The 21,967-nt window shown below is 42.3% G+C and overlaps 3 protein-coding genes across 3 annotated transcripts in view; 1 reads left to right on the forward strand and 2 right to left on the reverse strand.

The window, feature by feature from the left end:
* Nucleotides 1-2,735, reverse strand: part of cdkal1 (CDK5 regulatory subunit associated protein 1-like 1) — a 123,834-nt gene extending 121,099 nt beyond the window's left edge. The window contains exons 1-3 of the mRNA XM_068758811.1: nt 2,640-2,735; nt 787-956; nt 185-297 (exon numbers count right to left, since the gene is read on the reverse strand). Coding sequence (XP_068614912.1) covers nt 185-297; nt 787-950 — 277 coding nt within the window. The 5' untranslated portion in view covers nt 951-956; nt 2,640-2,735. The remainder of the gene's footprint in view (nt 1-184; nt 298-786; nt 957-2,639) is intronic.
* A 4,578-nt stretch (nt 2,736-7,313) lies between these two features.
* On the reverse strand, nt 7,314-12,732 carry LOC137917452 (transcription factor E2F3-like). Its single transcript, XM_068760193.1, has 8 exons — nt 12,451-12,732; nt 10,983-11,103; nt 10,279-10,409; nt 10,016-10,104; nt 9,005-9,163; nt 8,520-8,634; nt 8,166-8,307; nt 7,314-7,606 (listed from the first exon to the last, which is right to left on the reverse strand). Exons 1-8 carry the CDS (start codon nt 12,730-12,732, stop codon nt 7,314-7,316), a joined length of 1,332 nt encoding a protein of 443 aa, XP_068616294.1.
* Nucleotides 12,733-14,379: 1,647 nt separating this feature from the next.
* mboat1 (membrane bound O-acyltransferase domain containing 1) lies at nt 14,380-21,254 on the forward strand. The gene is made up of 13 exons (XM_068759462.1): nt 14,380-14,469; nt 15,254-15,399; nt 15,877-15,954; nt 16,442-16,537; nt 17,840-17,895; nt 18,100-18,154; nt 19,002-19,194; nt 19,494-19,686; nt 19,794-19,897; nt 20,038-20,102; nt 20,185-20,317; nt 20,567-20,718; nt 21,089-21,254. The coding sequence occupies exons 1-13, from the start codon at nt 14,380-14,382 to the stop codon at nt 21,252-21,254; spliced, it is 1,527 nt and encodes a 508-aa protein (XP_068615563.1).
* Nucleotides 21,255-21,967: the final 713 nt, after the last annotated feature.

A 21,967-nucleotide genomic window follows, 5' to 3' on the forward strand; every position in this document is an offset into this window, starting at 1 on the left:
ACACATATATAACATTTTAACCCAACATACATTTGCGTATCTTTCGTCAATCAGTGTAACATCCAGTACGTCCCTCTATTTATTAGGATTATTCTACCAACATTGGTTAATTCTATTATTTTATGTCTCATGTTATTCACTCAGTTGAGTTGATAGAAATTACCGCAGTGAAATAATCCCTTACCAGTAATCTGGTATCCACTCGCAGCCAGCTGTCCAGCCATGTACTCGCCGTCCGAGTTGTTGTGACTGCAGCCCCATGTTTTCATCCAGATCTTTTGGGTACCAGGGATCAAACTGAAAAGTCATTGACACATGTTTTTTTTTATATGTCATGTGGAAAAGATATAATTAATATTTACACCTGATGTTTTTTGATATTTCAATCATAAGATCAATCAACTTTACACTTTCTATTGTCATCGGGACAGGTTGTTCAGATTTTATCCACCAAAATAAAAGACCAACTTTTCAAATTAAATGTAATTATTTGACTAAACGCTATTAAATTACAATGATTGAATGTCATTAACATAATCTGCCTAGCCTTTTGTATTCATCATAAAAATGGAAATATTGAAATACCAAATAAAGTCCCTCACACGTCACCATCAGTTTGATTCATGAGAAAACTTGAAATGAGAAAACAGTTGCAAAAGCAAATCGGATATTTTCCTAGGAAATTTGAATTTGTTCATCATCAGCCTAAGATATGTTGAATAAAGAAGCACCATCATAAATACACATCCTCTATTACATTACCACCATAGAAATGATTTGGCATACCTGTCAACTCGGAGCTCCTCGTGGCTCAGATCTTTTTTCTTCCTGGACCTTGGCATGATGCTCTTTCTAGCAGACTGTCTCTCGTGTGGCGTCGGGTCACTTGAAGACACCATGTCCTCGATGTCCTCGATGTCTTCAACCAGAGAGTCGCAGGCAGACGGCATGATGGTCTGAAACATCAGACCTAGCCTGAGTTAGCGCAGCACTTTTCTACAGTCGGTCATTACAATTGAGACGTTTGAAAATATGTTTACTGTACTATGATATTACATAGAGCATATTTATGTAATAACGTAAAAAGAATTAATAAAATGGTATTATTGTATGCAGTACATTTCATCTGCAATAGGACAGTGCATAATGTAATGAACCTTATAATTTAAATTATAACTTTAAATTAATCATTTAAGCTCCCAAGCCAAAAAAGGAACACCTAAACAACAGCGTAACTCCAACTCAGACACTTCTGTGGAATCGACCTGTCCAGAGAGGAAGCGACAAGTTTGTGAATCAATTCCAGCTGCTGAAAGAGTCAACAGCTGGAAATAAGAGGCAAGTAGAAAAACAACAGTGAACAAATGGTCTGAGGCCTCAGACCATTTCTCTGTTCTCGTCCTGTTTGGGTCAGGAAAGCAACAACCCGGCAGCAGGACCGCTACCTCCTCCTTTGAGCAAGGAGGAACAGGAGGAGCAAAATGACCTCCAGCAGGCCACTAATATAGAAAGATCTAACTTTATCAACCCCTTAAGGCTCCCTCAGAGAACTGAATATGCATGTTTCTGCTCAAACTGTCAGAGACAGACTTCATGATTTGTGGTTTGAGGGCCCGACATCCACAAGCGAGGCTTGTGCTTAAAGCCGAACACAATGAAAGCAGGGTACCCCACGCGTCCTGAAGGGAGGCCATCACGTCATGGAGGTTCTGCTGATCGGGGAGGATTTCTGTGGGATTCAGGTCTGGAGAAAGCGCAGGCCGCTCCATTTGAGGTAGCCCAGTCTCCAACGGGTCGTTCTCTAATAATATGGCCTTGATGAGCTCTCCAGCTCATTGTCCATGAAGATGAAATCAGGCCTGCGGTGTGGCTGGTTCATTGATCTCTCGAACGGCGTTGGTGGCCTGCATTTCTGCTCAGTGTGAATCGGCTTTCATGAGAGAGCAGCACGGAGGCCCACCGGCTCCTCATCCGGCGTTGATGCTCCCCTAAATGTGCCTGAAGTTGAGTGCCATTCATCGGCCGGTTGCCCCGGGCGATGAAGTGGTCACCAGTTTGTGATGTGGCCAAAGGACGTTTAATTCTAGGCATCTCTGTCGCTACCTGCTTTTGACACCAACAGTGGCCACTTCCAACTGATATATATATATATAAAACACCACAATACAATGCAGCTCAGCGATGAATATTTTCTGGACTGATCAATGAGCTGTCTGATCCATAACTGATAGCAAATCAATGTCATGAAATGCATTGTTTTGTGTGACGAGCAGTCTAAGACCACGGAAGACATCAGAGTACACTTGCAAATACAGAACTACAATATAAACATGAAAAAAACACGTATTCATGAACTATAGAACATATTTTAGTCCGTCTAGCCGGTGTAAAAACGTATTATTCTATAACCTAACGATAAAACGCTCAGCGCGAATCAAGAATGCGGACCGAGTCCCTGAGGGACACCTGCTGCTGTTTACTAACAAACACTCCAACCTAATGTTGTTATTGATTCGGTATAAATACGTACTGGGGGGGGGGGGGGGGCTATCAGCTTAGCTAGCCTCGTTAGCACTCCACACCCACGTGTCCTCTATTTTGGTCAGGCAGATACCATAAAATACAGAATAAAATCTTACCCGAGTCAAAATGTGGTTTAGTTAGATACGATTTCCGAATAAAGAAACTTTTAGCAATTGAAAAATATTATTTACGTCATCAAAACATCAAGTCACAAACATCAGGCCGCCATACTGGAGCTACGGTAGGTGAGGAGGGACAAACTAGATCCCACGTACCAGGCACCTTTTCTGAAATGTTGCAATCTCGGAACTCCACCGAGAGGAAAGGAAGTTCTGTTACCATTCCGTTTGTTTGCTTCTTAATTTAGTTCGGTTAATTAAAAACAAGTTTAAAAAAACGTATTATTATTATTGTATTGCAACATATCGTGAAAGAAACAGGAAACCAGAGAGGAATTAACACAGAGACCTAAAACTATTAGCCAGTCAATAAATTAATTGATATATAATTAATTCTGATGAGCTCAGCAAATGTAATTGTGGGTATTGTTATATGATGCCTTTTTCAGTCGGTTCATGACATTTCTACCCAACTACGTACTACAGACAGTGGTGACATTTTAAAGAAGGAAAGTGTTAATGTGTACTAAAGAGCATTAAAAAAATGCCCAACTCTCTGTTGACTGGGTAACCCCAGAACTCTAAACCTATTCGGATATTACTATCAGTACAACTCTGTGCATCGGACTGTAATGGAACTGGTTGTAGTAGTACTTTGCTCTCCTCATATCTGTACATTATGGCTTCATGTGCAGTGAAATACCAAATAAACAGTTCAGGGGGCATAATGTGGTAGCTGTTTTATATAAACCCTAAAAAAATAAATAACGGAAAAGCAGCTTTTAAAAACAAAATGTTACCCCTTTTGTTAATCTGTTAATTCAACATCATTGTTACTATTTCCACGTCAAAGTGTAGCACCATAGCTCAACGTTTTGCTTTTGTATTCGTGGTTATGGCGCCCCCTGGTGGCTTTACTGGGAACACAGCAAGATTCAGATGCCATGCCCTCAGTGTCTGCAACTCTCATGAAGGACAAATGCTCCAAATGTAATTTATACAAAACGTGAAGATGCAGTCATAAAGTACTAACAGTTTACACATTATTCACAGACTGTAACAAATATCAATTGATACATTATCTGTAAGACACAAAAACGACTTGTGGGAGCTTCATGAAATTTGATGGAAATTGAAATGATTGGTGTCGTGGGTAGCACTATTGCTCGAGGGCTCAAATCTTCCTTCCTCCTACCACCCAGGTGAAGTGGTGACCCTTAATTGCCCGTAGATGTGAATGGGAGTGTAATTGGTTGTTGTGAAGTATCCAATATTCCCACTTCTGCCCAGTGGCTGCTGAGACAGTTACAGAAAATTAATGGTTGAATAGTTTACACAACCAAGAGCGAATTATTAGATTGGATTTGGGGGGGTGGGGGGAATAGCAGCTCTAGAGTGGTGCCCAATGAAGAGGCAGGCATTCTGCACGTTCAAAGTTAAAGCATTTTTGTCAATCAAGCTTAAATTTGTTATAGCTGACAGATTACCCTGGAAAGTTGAATTTATAAATGTCCTAAAGGAGAAAACTATTGAATATTGAGCCATTTCCATGGTGTGTACCTTCCTCTGTTAAAGTAGTAGTACTCTGAAAATCACTGACCTCATCGTACAGACGTGTGGGACACACTCAAATACTTTATTTTCACCATCGTACAAAGCAAACCATTACATTTTCCTTTATTCAAATTTTCAATTAGAAACATTCAAAGTACAAAAAAAAAATTCATTTACCCCCCCCCCCCCCAAAAAAGATACTTTTTAAATTCCTTTTATAGATGTTCAATTTAGCATTTAGAAATTACATTCAACATTCAACAGCACACAAATAATTTCACCCATGCATTGCAACTTGCACAAAAAAAAGTGATGACGTTGGAGCTCTTTCAGAAATCAATAGTGTAATCCTAGTCAACTGTTTCCTATTAAATAATTAGCTTCCCACACAATTGCCAGGTAACTGATGGATCCAGTATATTTTATTTGGTAGCAGCTTGAGACTAAGGAAAACGACTTGGAAAAATGGTGCAGTTTCAATGTTTATACTTTTCACACCATTTAACCAAATAATGTTCTTAGATATAATGCTGCAATGCAAGAGTAATCAATGCATTATTTGAACAGTGCATTTGAATCTTCCACTCGCCATTGGACTTACTGGTACAAGCTGTCAAAAAAAAAAATGTTTCCATGATGTCAAATTGACTCAATATTGATACTAGATTCTGGCTGCTTGGAGCAAATGGATAATATAATCGTTACCTACACAAAGGGTCATAGAAAACAGAAATAACTATGTTTACGGAACTTAAAGAAATTGAGCTCAACTTTTCAGAAATACATAGAAAATTCACCAATATATATTCCTATAGGGAAAGCATGTTCAGGGGAACCGGAAGAGTTCTATGCAAGAAAGATTATTTTCAATAAGCTGTTTTTGAATGGATCTCGTTCAGGTCTACAACTGGCTTTTGTTCTGTTCCAATACTCTCCAGGTCAAAGTGAAATTGGAGGGAGGGAGGAAGGGAAGGGAGAGAGCAAGAAATAAAACTTAAAACAGACACACAAGCAATGCAGGAGGACACAAGTCACTGAATATGATCCAGAGGCGTACACAAGTGAAGGCTGTGCTGAGTGACAGTGCACTGTTCAAATGTGTAGATGTGTAGACTAAAACAAACGTGCATTTGTTTTAGTTTCCATCCATAAAATGTGCACATTCAGATCCAATTTTAAGACAACAAAACCAAATCCAGAACTACGTAAAGGGCTTGGGTGGAATCGAGCATCATCAAAAACGAAAGGTGCGATGTAATAACCAACCAATAACCAATAATCACGATGTGACACAAGGGTAGTTTCTAAGACAAAAACCAACGAAGCTGCAAAGACTCATACACACTATGGCATTTACTGCCGATGCCCTACTACTATTGTCCAAGTAGGAGGTAGCCTACAGTACCTTTGTGCACTGAGAAGTTTAGAAAACTGTACATCAATTTACAGATGGCAGGCTTACTCTCTAGCAAGCTTGATCGCTGACACACACACAGACTGCACACACAATTCAAGCGCACACCAACCAGGCCGTGGGAAGCAATCTAAGAGCAGCAATATTACCAAGATCATCTCCTTTAAAAGTCAGGGCTTCTGACTGCACATTTGTCTTTTGAGCTTATTCCGGATATAATCCGACATAAACTACTAATTTAAGAGCAACGCTGCTTCAAACACGTGAGAATAAAGTTGCATTCCTAGAGCGCCCAGTTCAAAGTGTTCTCACTGGAATTCTTACATTAACTGGCGTTTTGAGATCCTAGAGGCCAAACAACTTATGGCAGTAAAAGCGGAGCAAGTACGAAACTTGGCTTGGTTGCATTGAAGTTGCTCAAATTACAAAATACCCCCCCACCCACGCCCCTTTTTTCCCCTCTCGATTCCTCAAGGATACGAAGCCGTTCATTACCTGCTGTAGCCTAAACGGCGACTTGCGGCCATATTTATTTCTATAGTCTTAAAAACCTTAAAATTCTACACTTATTACTAAAAAAGAAAAAAAGGCAGACGGGCGACCAAAATGGACCGATGACTGGTTTGATCAATTATTGGTATCATCTTACAGCACAGTAATCTGAGTGAGGAGGCATTAGGGGGCTCTGGCAACTTCCGATGATGAAAAATGATAGACAGGAAGAAAAAGAAATGGCCATTTGAATCCACTTTCGGCGCATTCACACGTTGTACGGGTGTGATGCTTTTCCGTGCCGTAATCAAACAGGACTTTGAAGGTTAGTACAATCACAATATCTGTCCCCCGTGTTGAACGAAGAAGTCACAATAATACAAGGACGTGTGCTCAATCAGCAGATAAGCCGCTTGGCGCACGGGTAACAGGTCCCCTCATAGGTTTTGAAATGAGGGAAATTATTTACTATATTATGAATTTCATATATACAATTATTCTGTACATTTAGAACTACGCATTGAGCACGCGCTTATTATTTTCATTGCCATTTGAGGTTCTCCTGAAACCTAATATCTCTGCCATTGGTACTCCAGAATGTTCTTTTGCCTTGCATGCAGCAATGACTGGTGGCCAAACGTACAAAACACTGGTCGTTTTATGATTAGAAGAGTAAATGGACAAGATGCATCTGAGAAGTTAAATGCTGTGCACCAACGCTGCCCCATTTCAATCACAGATCATCGTGTATCCAGAATCTCTGCAGCCGACATTAACGTGGAATCCTCTTTTTTAGAGCAGCTTTCTCCTTCCTCACGCTTGTGCACGCTCCTGATGGGTTTAGGTGATCGTATCTGCACGTCGGGTGCATTTTACACTTGGGATTTTCTCAACCCAATCACCGTTAGTGCTTGTTAATGCCAGGCAGCTACACTTCGGACTTTGTCTCTGCGTGCAGTGATACGAGCCTTAAACCTTACAAAGTGGTGGATATCCTTCGCCTCACCATTCACACTGACACAACAGAGAAAAGCCTCTTCTTTTTTTTGTCCCACAGCTTGAGACAAAGATCAATGGATACTTCTTCACATCAACTTTCTGTCTATTTAGAATTGACTTCCACTAAATGCACAGTCAGCCCACAAGCATCCAACACCTCACGGATTCTCTACCTCTCCCATGCACATTATTTAAATCTCTATTACCTAATGCTAGCTGCACAACAGATCATCCAGGCCGAGAGCGGGCATTTTATCAAAGTCACAGGCGTCAAACAAGTCGCTGATTCCCTGGTCATCTCCCAAACCTAGAAGGTAGTCATCTTGGTCCAGGAGAGGAGGCCCAAGGTTTAAGAAAGGCCCCAGAGATGAGGGGATCTGGTCTTCCGTCTGCTGGAGAAGACTGGTGTAAGGGGAGGAGATGGGCGACAGAGTGGCGACAGAAACTGCCGAGGAGGAGGCCGGAGGCAGGGAGGGGCTGGGAGATGTGCTCATGCAGCTGGGATCTGTGAAAGAAAAGGTAAAGTGGTTGCCATATGCGTAAGATATAAAATAATAATAATGATAAGCAGATCTTTTTGGCCCGAACAGTAGCCACTTTGACCAGCTTTTGTTGAAACCAAATTTTCAAACGGATAACAAGAAACAGAAAATGCTAAAGTTTGCCACCGAACAAGAAAGGCAAGTCGTTTTATGTCTTAACCAATAAGAGGATAGCTTAGCTAAGCATCACAAACTTTAATAATAATAATAAATAAACACTTTCAGTCCATTCTATTAAGGAAAGAAAAAAATGCATGCAGCCGGATGATAATTTGTGATGCGACTGTAAAGTTTTTCCTCTTCTCCTGACTGAGTTTTGTTCATCGACTTCTAAATAAGTGGATGATAAATATTTTTTTGTGAAGGAGTGTCAAAGAAAGATATGTTGGGGGTTGCTGGCATTCAGAGGGAGAATTTGTCAGATTCAATACAACGACAATATTTAGATTTCCTAAGTTTATCGAAAGGCACCTCCCCAGGTCACACGAGAGGGGGGTGCCACATGTCCAACGTGAAACAAACCTTGAAGGACTTTGACAAAAGGAGAGTTCCCATTGATGTCCACGTTGCCGTTTTTCGCAGGACTTCCAGGGTCGTTCTCTTCATCAGGACAGAGTAGGACTTCTATGGGACCCTTGGTGCTCGTCAGATGAATGGACAAACTCTGTAGAGAGGAACGAGGTCACAAACTAAAATGACAGACAGTATAATTTGAGAAAAGGACTGAATTCATTTAAATGTCTAAAAACTACATCCTCTTTCCACCTGTCCTGATCTTTTTTACGTCACCAATATGACACCAAAAAAAACCCAGAAAAAAATCGAGTTAATCAGAAAACCATGACAGATCCAGCCTGCCTGCGTTATCGATCGTACCTCATCAGGGTCGGGCACTTCCAGTTTGGTGTCTGACGGGGCTTTGATGACAATAACAGTCTGGTCTCTGAGATGCCCCACCTGTTTGATATCTTGGTATGTGACATAGGCATATGTGGAGATGATAGGGTTAAAGAAAGAACACCGCATTGGCACTTTTCTTTTTTTCATCAAGCCTGAAAATTGTCATGTGATGACAAACCTGCCAAACACTGATTGCAGGATAATCCACCTACACAGTCGTCGGCTAGTTGACCTTTCAGACGATATAAACGTGCGGCTTTATGATTTAATGTAACCCATTTCTCCACGGTCCGAGCTGCAGCGAGTCAGTCATGATTCTGGGCGTCACCTCTTATACTGAAATTGTAATTCACGGTATTTGCCGCCATAATTATGAAAACAAAGTTTTATCAAAATCAAAATGTTATTACAATGAAAGGTAGCTGCTGAAGATGACATTAAGAAAAAAAACAAAAGGATATTTCTGGTTGCTTGGTAACTCGCTCATGTGTCTCACGTCCAGGCTGCATTTCTGGATGAGTTGCTCAAGCCTCTGCTCTTCGTCTGCCAGGGCAGAAACTTCCTCCTTCAGGGTTTGTCTCCTATTTAGGGATCCCTCCACCTCCAGCAGACTGCAGCCCCTGAGAGTGAAGCCAACAGATCCGCATGATCCCTCATGATTTCAAGCTGGTTCGAAGGCATCAGCAACTATTTATGTTCCAGCACAGATGATATCTTGCATGTGAGCCGATATTGCAAAGGATAATGTGATTAAATTGTGAAATTATAATTTATTTATTTTAACAAGATAAAAAACATCCATATTTTCCCCTTGTAACCAGAATAGTAAATTGAGATGCCCATTTAAAAACTAGAAAAGCAGTCGGAGCGCAGACCTCCCCCAAGCAGCTCATTCCCCCTCGAAATTGTATTTACACCGTCCACATGGTGATCTTGATCATCGAAACTTTTAAAATTGTTCTTGCTATTTTTATGCACCAACCATGAAATGTAAAAGCGAATCGGAGTTGATGTGTATTTTTAACATATTTTTTGAATCCATAAATTGGGTTTTAAAATTTCCCGACCTTATTCTGGATCAAATCCAGAAGACATTCTGCATGGTCGTGCATATCGGTCCTCTTATGACTGATTTTTGGTGAGTGAATTTGAATGCATTTTACAAAATGTGATACAAAACAAACAAAAAATCTATTTGTAAATTAGAAAATCCTGATTCGTTTCGTATCCAGAAAGGTATCCGGATCACTCTCAAAATTTGATGGGATCTAAATTAGAACAAAACCCATTTTAAGATCATTTTTCACCATGATCCATCCAGTTTTTCCGTAATCCTGCTCAACGCAATGTGTATTGTGTACCCATGTTTGGGAAAATCACGACAGTATCCGCAATCCGGATGAACCCAAGACCACAGCGTGCACTCTGGGAAAATGAAGAGTGCTTTTGAGACATAATAAATTAATACTTACATCCACTGAATGTTGTTCTTTGATTTCTTCTTGATGAGGTGAATGCCTTCCAGCACATTGGTGATGTCATACAGGCGCCTTTTCTGCACCTAAATACAGACACCGCCACACACAAATGACCTACGTTGCTAAAACCCAATCTAACCAATAAAATCATTACTCAGATTAATTTGGGAACTCTTAAGAATTCCTTTTGCAGAATTAAATGAGACGCAATGACAGTATAAGATAATGTCTCCCTCGCAGTTACAATCTGAAAATACCTGCAAGGTCTCCGCAGCCAGGTTGAGGTCCAGAACGCCATCGGACGACTGCGCAAGAAGCTCAACAAACTTCTTTGTTAGCAAGCCCAAGGAGGTGTCGTAGCGGGTCTTCTCCGGAGGGGATTTGGGCGCTATGGGGGTGTGAGAATCGGATCAGAGGGGTGGAAAAATGTGTCTTTCACAACTGTACTTCACCTTGGAGCAATAAAATTCAAAACACAAGTCATCCTGCCAAGATGACATCATTTAGTTTGATACATTCATCTTCGTGGCCCATTCGAGGATGCTGGCGTTACATTTTTTTCCACACTGACAGCATTTTCAGGATTCACGCCCGAATCTTTCTCTAGATATGTGGAACAAATTACTGCCAGTCTCCCGGGAACGTGAGATTTAAATGCAGATGGAATCACATGCTCGAATAAAATTACGTTAAATAACTGGAAAATAATTCACATAACATGTGTCACAGAGTACAACTATGTATAAAACGAATGTATTAATACTCTTTCTGCATTCAAACCCAGTTACATATTGTTCAGCGGACTACAAGGTGCACGCAGAGAAACAGAAAACCGGAGGTCATTCGCACGATCTGAACCGAGTCCAGCAGAAACGACGTAGAAACACGCGCCGCCTCCCACAAAACGACCCCGAATCGGCGTTCTGTGAACTTCCGGACGCCATAAACATCTGGCTCTTACTTCTGGGTGTCTTGAGCCGAGGCCCATTGGCCGCCGCCGTCCCACCTCTGCCTCTCGGTGTCCTGACTGGTTCCGACTGGTACTGGTGGTCCGAATCATCGAGCGCCAATCGTCTTTTTGCCTTTGTGATGCAAAAGGAGAATATTAGCAGCGAACATGGCCACCCCTCTCTGGGATTCCTCTCAGCTTCTTTCCCTCGATGCATCCGGAGGGCCGGTCACCTGTGAGTGTCCTTAAGTACGATCACAGAGAATGGAATAGTGTCGCCTAATCCGATCCCAGCTTAACATTTGATGGTTCTCTAGGGCAGCTTCCCGACATGGCTGCGTTCATCATCCTAGTAATCAGGATTCCACAATGACACAAATCCATCCTGTTTTCGGGCCTTTGAGCAACAGGGTGCCGGTCCGAGTTCCCCTTTTCTCACACAAGTTGATCTACTTCTCAGAAAAACAGTAGCTCAACTATGTTTACCCTCAACCTAAAAACTTACTTTATCTCACTCAAATCAGAGATTATGTCCTTGTTGACAGTCAAAATGTCAGCCATTTTATATCAGCATGCATGCATGCAGCCCCCCCCCTGCCCGCTCATGGCCCCAGCCTGATACAGAGGCTGGTTCAGTTCAGTTCATGCGAGATGAACATCCAGGAGCAAAGCAACACCCCGAACGCAGCTCGGGAGTCTCTGCTGTTTGTTCGCGCAGCTTGGAAGCGCAGGAAACGCGCAGCTGGCGCAGAAAGCACCGAGTTCCACTTCAGTTCGACACGAAACCCACCGTGACGTCAGACTTTATTCAGAAACACGTAACAAGGTGCAAAGCGAACAATGACGCCGTCCCGAAATAATAACCGGTAGAACTGAGAAGCTAATGCATCTGCAGGCTTTCACTCCAAGTCGTAATAAAAAAAAAAAAAGGAACGACGTGCACGACACGTCCATCGAGTAGTTTATAAACTGCAGTGAATGTTTAGCTGAACCTGGGCCATTCCCTGCAAGTTACGCCACTCGGGGTCTCGTTACAAAGCCTAGAAAGTACCGAACCAACTGCGTGAGAATCCCCCCCGAACGGACGCAGAGCAGCCATTAGGCCGCCGCTAACCTTACTCATCTCTTACCAGTCTCTCCATCCGGCTGGGAGGGTTAAGCGGACTCACAAGCACCATGAAGTTAGCATAGCGCGCTATGAGGGCACAACTCCGCGTCTCTCTGACGGCTACGCGCACACACCGACGCAAAGGCGTCCTTCAAGCCGAGAACATCTAACCGACCCACTCGGGGAACTTCGCTATCGCCGGTTACCCGCCCGCCTCGCTCGGTCTAGTCGCGGGGCACATACCCCGGCTAAGGAGCTAACGCTAGCTGCCCCGAACAACGAGCTCGGCTAGCCTAGCGAGCTAACACTTCTTCGGCTTTGGGCTAGTTGTAGCGATGGAAACACGTTCGGGCAGGCGGCGTAGGCGATTACCGGCGGTCTCCCCGACGCGGGCCGTTGTCCTGCTCCGTTCGCCGCGGCTTGTTGCGGGGTTGTGTAAATGTTGTTGATCTGAGGTTCGGACAAACACAGGTTCGATGTTCGGGTAAGGCTGCAAGGCGGTGGGGTGGTTATTATTTGGATGAACGTAGCGTTGGGTTGACCAGCGTTTAAACGATCGGACAGAGTTGTTAAAATGATGTTGTTGTCCAGAGAAGAGCCCCCAACTCCCGTTAAAATCACTTTGTCCGGAGCCGAGGAGATCCCTCTTCTCATCTTGCGTATTCGGGGTAACCCCTTTCTTGTCTCTGTACTTTCCAGCCCGTGTCGCTGCTAATCCCACGCAACGGTTACAAAAATAATCAGATCGGAGTGAAGATGAAAGTCTGATTCATCGACATTTGCTAAGTATTTTTCCTTAAAAAAGCGCATTTAGGCAGATGCAACGGATTAAAAAGTGGCGCAACTCTCGTTTCGCCCGTCTAGAAATGGCTTCAGGAAACGGCCCGATGAATGAAGGGATACGGTTTACGCGCTCAAGAGCCCTCCCGCGAAACTCAGATTTCCCGGGAAAATTTCAAATGAAATCTACATGTCAGACCCTATTGGTCTCTGACGGATATCGCCCCGCCCATATTACTCATGTATTGACCAATGCTATCCCAGGATTCAGTGGGCCACGTGTTCATTGGCAGTTGTAAACAGGTCAACGTCATCTGTCACGCCTTGCATGTTCCCTGCCTGGCCGCTGAGTGGCGCCAAATTATCAAACTTAACTTCCTTAACAGGAAAGAGATCTGCTCGAAGTATTAAAGTTTAACACTTTTAATTGTAGTTTGTAAAGCATAGTCCTTTCACAAGTATTTTTCTTAGGCTATTTTACACTAGCCTTTAAACTGTCCATTATATTTACAGTAAAATATGAAAATAAGAAAAATGTACACGTGTAGTTGCAAGATGCCTGTATCAGACTCATGAACACTGTCGAACTGGTTCCTGCCATTTACACTGCTCTATTTGAGCTTTGTGATCATGTCCACATGTTGCTGCTAATGCACATCTGTAAATCCACCCGTGATGATGATGCTGTTTTGTGGTACATCTTTATATTCCTAATTCTTTTTAAATCCCAGTCTATCTTTATGTCACCATGCCTTTCTTTACACGTTGGCACTGGAAAACATTCCTGGCTTGTGATTCCTTTTCACTGACAATAAAATCTATTCTGATTCTGATTCTTATTGAGGATTTTAAAAAGATAAGGAAAAGACCACAGACCAATAGGTGGGAATGAACTGCTGGAATGGGTGCAAGTAAACACAGGCAAGACAAAAACCAATATTTAACATTTAATTAATAAGACAATTGTCTCATCTACCATCTGATTTGTGATGATTAGGATTTTGCTGTTGAATTTCTGACCAAATACCCTCCTCATCAAAAGATGGTAATAAGCAAAATCCGGTATTTTTATATTATGCTAATTAAGTGAAGCTAATTTGAGCTTTGTTTTGTTTTTATTATAATTTCAGTAAATATTCCAAAATCCTCGGATTCCATTTCTTAGATTGGATCAGAGGTTTTAGTGACGATTGAATTAGAACTAAGTTTGCTATTTGGTTGCAAAAATGCGACAGAAAAGATATTATTTATTCCTTATTTTGCTAATGCGTCTTCCTGTCTCTTATTTTGTAAGCAGTGACCGGAAATTGTAATTACTTACGCCAGTCAGCCTTATCAGGGACCGAAGAGAGGAGGGATGGGGGGGTCGTCACTGTGCCTCGCCTCTCTCATAGTAGACTGGTTTGATTTGTCAGGGCGCCGCACCAGCAAACAATAAATGTCTGAGACTAAAATACGCAGTGTTCAGCGGGAAAGACAACAGAAATCGATAATCGATCGCTTCTTTAAAAACTATGCATAATGGGCGAGCGCTCGGACACTGTGTCTAATACTACTGGATCCAGGTGGCTGCTGCCTGTCAGTGAGCGGCTGGGCGTTCCCCTCGATCAGGTATGTGCAGCTTTAAATAAGGGAACACAGAAGCATCATAATGTAGAGGAGACCCTATCGTTTAGGAATGAATGAAATGAGGAGAGAAGCACGATGAGTGATTATTATTATTATGCGGTTCTGTTGCTGCAACCAGCTGGTAAATAGTTTAAATTCCCAATAAACCTAATAAACAATGTGGGGTGAATAATCGAGCTTCCAATCTCACGATGCTTTGCGCTATTCAACAAATTAGTTGATTTATTTTCAATATAAAATCGAGAACTTTCAAGGAATCTCTTACCGGAGACGCTTTTGTGATGCAACTGACTGAAATATCAGGCTGGGCATTTTAAGTAGTCACATTGTAAACTTTTGCATTCGTTGATGGTAACATTTTGGTGAAGGAAGTGACCCCTGAGCTAATATTGGATCCCAAATTTTGAACAACTGAGCTGCAAATATAGACGTAGATATCGGTACAGCTCAGGACGGTGTTTCTCCCAAATCTAACAAACAATGACTGCCAACTCAAAATGATTCAATCCTTTGTGTCTCCAGTAGTTTGCAGAGACCTGCTGTAAACATGACGCATGTTGTTTACAGACCCCAGTAAACAGGTCCTGCTATGAAGGAGGCTTATCGGGTAGTAATGCAGTAATCATGTAAAGCGTGTAATATAATAAAATGACAAATTGTAATACGTTTGTTTGACTTGGTCTTTGAGTCCAACTCATAAAAAGCATCATTTAGATGCTAATGATTTTGGCTTTTTTTTATTAATTTGTTTCCGATCCGTCTGCAGGTGAATTTTTTGGCGTGCCAGCTGCTTGCCTTGGCTGCAGCCTTCTGGTTTCGTCTCTACCTCAGTCCAGGCCACGCCAGCCCCCTGATCAGGCATGCTGTCGCCACGCTCCTGGGCGTTGCTCTTCTCATCTTCTGCTTTGGATGGTACTGAAATGTGACGCTATCAGACTTAATCATGTTCCTCTCAGGATGCCGCACCTCCTCACTCAGTCTGTGTCACGCCCAACTCAGCACTCCACTAAAATGACCTTTGGCCTTTCAGCTGTACCTGTAGCCATCAAACGCCGGTGAACCTTACCACAGCTGCTTATTTTATTGCATTGATCATATTTACATTCGCAATACTCTTGCTGCCTGCTGCTGCCTGTCACCAGGATTTCCCCTTGAAGATCATAAAGCCGGTCTTTCTTTCTGACATGTTGACAGGGCAGATGTCTAGCATGCATTGTGTAGAGCTGCATATTTGCTGCTCCACAGGTTTCTAATCATTGGAGGGTAAAAAATATGTTTGATGCTATCTCAGGTTGTCTGTGGCTGACATTCGACTTGCTGCAATTTTAAATTAACACTGATATCCCAAAATAGTCACGGTGCACATTGTCTCTTAATTTCACTCTGCAGGTACTCGGCTCACATCCTAGTGGTGGTGGGTTTAAGCTATCTGATCGTTGTCCAAGCAGACTGCAACAATGTACACAAGTAAGTGTTGATCATCGAACTTGGAAAAACCTCATAAAATTATGAGCTAACGCTATGAAATAGATAGTAAACGTTGGCATATGGAATGGTTAATAACCCTTCACACCACTGACGTGCTGGCAAAGCAACCAGGTCGCCTGGGAGTTCATTCTGCTGCGCAATGAATAGTTGCTATAGGAGCTTTTATTATCAGAGATGTTCCAAACTAAGCACCTATCCTGCACCGGAGAAGAATCTGGATCCATATGGCCGTCGCCACCAAAACGTAATGGTTTGTACACCCTGTTCTTCTGTTTTTGGAACATCGCTCCAAAAATGTAATAACAATCTGCTGATAACTGTTTGAGTGATTATGTCAACAGATAGAAAAACAGATACCGGGAGAAGTTAAAAATGTGCAACTGATGGCAGACCCTACTTGGTCTCATCTCCAGGTTGTGTACCTCATGAACATCTTATTTTGTTTGGTTCATTCCTCACCTTCCAGGTATTGCATGGTGACAGCTATGGGCTACTTGACAGTGTGCCAAGTGAGCAGAGTCTTCATCTTTAACTATGGGATACTGTCCACTGACTTCTCTGGGTAAGGAAGATGCAACAGCTCAGTTGTCTCTCCTCTTTTTGCCTCACCGGTCTTGTTAACAGCCCATCAGTCATGCCATAATAAGAGCTAAGGTGTTTTTGGCTGACCTGTGATGGAGGTTATTGTCAAGCCACATCTACACCCATTGAGTTTTACAGTATTTGGGGCATCTTTGTCAGAGGATTCAGATTTTGCTTCTCTAACTTTGTTGTGTTTCATCACTTCCTTTAATTTCTCAGGGAAATAATATTTAGTTTTTGATGTATGGGGGGGGGGGGGGCATATCAGGGGATTCATAGCTGTGTGTCTGTGCAGTTTTAATCCAAATACAAGTAAAAACCCAGCCCCGTTAGATTTAAATATATGTTCACAGTGGTAGTTGCTGTCTGCTCTTTTGCAGGCATGTGAGTCTGATTTTGGACGAGGCTTCATTGAATTAAACGGGGCTGTTGAGTCTCGGTGGAGGAATGTGTTCTTCTGAATTCACTCTAGATTTGGTACTTTTTATTTGTTGGGTATTAGCGGTTTTCAAATGTGTTACATCCTCATTATCGCTACGATTCGGTGTGTTGCTCTATCAATGGAAGATGCCAAACATATTTAATCTCGTTTTTCCCTAAATCCTGTGTGCCATTCTCCTGTTTCTCTTTTTTCATTTCCCAAAGATTGTAAAAAATGTTTTGCTTTTCTCTCAGAAAGACATCAGAACTGAAACTGAGCACATCAGTATCTTGTGCACATCACCGGCTTTCTGCGTGGAAAAACAGAGTCTGCATTGATGGAGCATTGCTAACTGAAAATGCAACTGGCAACTTTCGTTAGGCAGGCAGCGCCAGCCGTTCAGCCAGCCTCTCAGTTTTCCATTCAGCGCACACAATGCAACCACTGTGTCTGTTTTTGCATGAGAGCGATGTAGTTTCTGTGTGCTTTTGTGCGCGCGCACACACACACGCATGTGTGCTCGCACGCACATGCATGCTGACATTCTTGGGATAGAGATGTCTCTCTGTGAATAAATGAATGGTAGGTGTTGTGAAACTAATCAGTTCAGATTTACTGTCCACTGTCAGCTCACTTGTATTCTACACACACTTTATGCTCAACTCGTCGCCTGTTGACTTCGTAAAGCTGCAACTGTTTTGCATGACAGAAAAAAACATAGAACAGAAAATAAAATGCAATTACATTGGCTGCTGAAAGAGTGTCTATTTTTTTTAATATTTCTCAACAGATACAATCTGTTTGTATTCATTGTTTTGCTCTTAATTTTAACGCTAATATCACCTGTATTCTTCTGCTCAGGCCACTGATGATGGTGACCCAGAAGATCACAACACTGGCCTTTCAGCTTCATGATGGTAAAGTAGTGGAGAACACACACAAACACACACGCTCAGATGTGCAGCTATAAGCTTTAATGGTGGACGATTGTCAGTGCAGACTTTGGGAGTTCAGGTTCAGGACCTGAACTTAATGGCATTCAGATATCTTTCATTTTATAATTTGCGAGAAGGGCAGAATTTCCAAAAAGGCTATTGTTGACTTAATCCATTGCTTTTCAGGTTTTTGTAAGAAATCTGAACAGCTGACCCTGGAGCAGAGGCGTCTGGCTATATAGTGAGTTTGATCTTTTCTCTCAGATTTGTCTAATAATGCAGCCAACTATTGTGTTCATTGAATTCTGATCATTATATGTTGGATAAAACATCAGAGGTGTGCGTCTTGGTGTGCTCTGGGATGAATGAGATCTTTGGTGTTATTCTTCTACTTTTTTCCATTCTTGAATAAATCTATTCTTTTAAATGTGATGTCTGAGGTGCAACATGGCTTACATTGTAGGACGGATATCTTTCTGCACCTGCCAAAGTATAAATGAGCAGATGGTCTCATTCGAAACGTTATTGGGGGGAATAAATAACTGCCTTTTCCTTTAGCCTCGAAGAGAGATGCAGTCACGGTGAATGGCTTATTCATGTCAAAAGCATGCGAGGAACAGAGACGTAGGATTCATTTAGCATGTTTCGGCATGTGAATTGATGACATTATGACATCATCAGAGAATCATGCATGTTATTTTGCAGGAAATTTTAAAATGCATCAAAGATTATAACATTTCGTGTTAACTGTTTGATAACCCTGCAGCGCTCGCCTGAACGACTGTCTCCTGTTTGTTAGCTTAGCTTTAGCACGCTATGCTCCTTGCAGGTTTCACTTACACATCCCTGCGTTTTGGTTTTGCACTTTTGGTTGAAATATTACATAAATGCTTTGATGCATCTGTTTCTTCAGAATTCTGGTTTTGGAAAAACAGATGCATCAAAGCATTTATGCAATACAGTATTTCAACCAAATACAATTTGGGAATGAATGCAAGCCATCCACTGCTCCATTTATCCTGACGTTGTACACAAGGTAAAGGGGATTCTGTTTGTGCCAGTGTTTTCTCCTGTTGTTCTCTGTGCAGTGTGAGGCCCCCTCTCATTGAGTACCTGAGTTACAATCTGAACTTCCTGAGTGTCTTGGTGGGACCGTGCAGTAACTTTAACGACTACGTTGACTTTATAGAAGGGCGGCACATCAGCAGGAGGCTGAAGCAGCACGTTGGGATATCTAATGGGCTAAACGGCTGTGATAAGGCTCCAGACCCCTCCCCTCTGGTGAGTTCTTAGACGCTTCACTGGGGGGCTCCTTCCTCATCTGATTGTGTTTAATGGCATTTAACATCCAGGGACAGTTGCACAAGTGGTATATTTCACTCCTACATTATCTAAAAGTATCATTTATGTAAATATATATACATTATGTTATTTGTAAACTAAATTATTGCTAATCTGTTTTTAGTTTTAGTCTCAGCTGGCCCTGATGTTGGAGTGACGTGGTGTCATCATGTCCATGCCTAATGTGTGCATCCCTGACCGCACAGTTTTTGTTTGTTTGTTTGTTTTGCTTGATTCAGGGTGCTGTCTGCAGAAAACTGTTGGTCTGCTGTGGCTGCATGCTCTTCTTCCTCATCGTAACTCGGTCCTTGGCAATAAACTACAATGTAGACCCCCACTTTGTCAACCATGCCTCCTTCCTCACCAGGCTCACCTATGCCTTCTTCTCCATACAAGCCGCAAGGCCCAAATTCTATTTTGCCTGGACACTAGGTGAGCTGCGTGTGTGTGTGTGTGTGAGAGAGAGAGAGATGGAACCATAGACCTTCTTACTGCCCTGGAGGTCATGTGCTTTTTATATATGTCCTCCATCCTGTCAGCTGATGCAGTCAACAATGCTGCCGGTTATGGATTCCTGGGGATTGATGAAAGTGGAAAGCCTTCTTGGGACCTCATCTCCAATGTCAGCATTTTGGGGATTGAGGTACTTTCAGTGTTTATTGTGGTTAAAAACATTAAAAAAAAATTCATTATTTAATTTTGTGCACATTCCAAAAAGTGTAATATATTCAGAATTAGAGCACACAATGTGCTTATTGTTCTTTTTTTTCTTCTTCTTTCAAGACTGCAACCAGCTTCAAGACATTTATTGACAACTGGAATATTCAAACAGGAGTTTGGCTCAAAATGTTAGTGCTGTGAAAATGAACTTGAATATTGATCATGCAGTCAGACGTCGTTTACTGTTTAATATGTCTGTCGTCTCCTCAGGGTGTGCTATGACCGAGCCCCCAAGCACAGGCTGGCGTTGACCTTCATCCTGTCTGCCCTGTGGCATGGTGTTTTTCCAGGGTACTATTTCACCTTCATCACTGCCATTCCCATCTCCATTGCAGCACAAGCTGTGAGTGTTTTACCAACTCTTGAAGCATAAAGGCTAAAAAGATGCAATTAGAAAGCGCTTCCCGGTTGCATGCAGGTGTCTCTATAAATGATTACCAGTATGTCTGGTTTACCACGTCTGTGTTTTCAGACAAAAACAAACAAGTACAGCAGGAGGAGCGGTTGATGAAAGTAAAATAATATTACACTAAAGTAAAACAAAACATGGAAACATGATCTTCCCTCTCCATTGGCTGTCTGGGTCCATCAGGTACGGAAGTCTGTTCGCCACTACTTCCTGGTCTTCAGAGGCTTGAAGCTCGCTTATGACATCTTAACGTGGGGAGCCACCCAGCTTGCCATCTGCTACACAGTCATGCCTTTCTTACTTCTTGCAGTGGAGCCCACCTTGGTTTATTACAGGTATGCAATAGTCATATTAATTCCCACATTTATATTCTTGTTGTTCAGGTAATGGCAACAAAGCAGCTCCTTTTGATGCTGCTGTCAAGTCAACATCTCAATTTTGAGTGTGTAGAATTCATTTGAATACTTAGAAGCTTCATGGTTGTGTGTGTTGAAACGTGTGTGCGTCCGTTGTGCATCGCTTTTCCACTGAAGCATGACGTTTATGAAGTTTGAAAAGCTAAGTGAGTGCCAGCTTTCATTTCTTCGATACACTTAACAATATTGCACGTTTAGTTTTGAACGTGTTGTGGCTCTAATGGATCACCTTTTCTCCTGTCAGTACATCAGTAACACAGTTATCATGCTGCCTTCCTTCCTTTCCTAGGTCTATGTACTACCATGTGCACATCATTAGCATTCTCGCTGTGATCGTCCTGCATCAGAAACACAAACCCAGGGAAGCCTTTGCCACGTCTAAATCGTTTGTTTCGTCTTCGGGATCAGCCCGGTGCCAGCCTGTTTACTCCAACAACAATGATAAAATGGACTGAAAGCACCCTCCTTCACACTCCTCTTCCAGGCTTGCAGTTCACAGCTCACTATCAAAGGAGATATTTGGGACGTTCGGCTTCAAATGAAGAACTTTGTCATTTGTAATTTCTTTTGGACAAGGCAAAATAAGGATTTAGGAGAACTTTATTGGTACGTTATAGCATTTCAACCTACAGCACATGAGAAGAGCTTTTTAGAAATTAAGGCCGCACAAGAAACCGTAGATTATCAGGCTGGTGCACTGGAAAGGCCAGTGCTTCCATCCAATGCCTGTCTGCTCCTAAAAACCACAACACACAGAGAAAAAGACAGCTTCCTCTTTGTCCCTGTCCCCTGTTTGTGCCGTCCGTCCAACCAGTGTGGGATTGAAGTGACTTCAGTGGGAGAGCAACTCATAAATACGAGAACAAACTATGCACATACTTGGACTGTTGGACACACACAATTAGTCGTAGTCTGATGCCAATGGCTGCGCGTGTGTGTAGGTGTGTGTGTGTGTGTGGGGCACAACAAAGGAGCATACCAAAAGTAGAGGCAGCCTTAGCATGTGTGTGTCTGTGTTTTGTCCAGGGACACCATCACTAATAATGTCAAAGGCAGGATGGCAGCTCCTGCAAGTTGAGGAGACTTCTGTAAAAGAAGCAAACGCTTTCTGTGGTGAATGAGCATGGGGTCTAAATAGACCCCAGTAAAACAGAGGAAAGAATACATT

Source organism: Brachionichthys hirsutus, chromosome 3 (assembly GCF_040956055.1).
Source record: "Brachionichthys hirsutus isolate HB-005 chromosome 3, CSIRO-AGI_Bhir_v1, whole genome shotgun sequence".
NCBI lineage: Eukaryota > Metazoa > Chordata > Actinopteri > Lophiiformes > Brachionichthyidae > Brachionichthys > Brachionichthys hirsutus.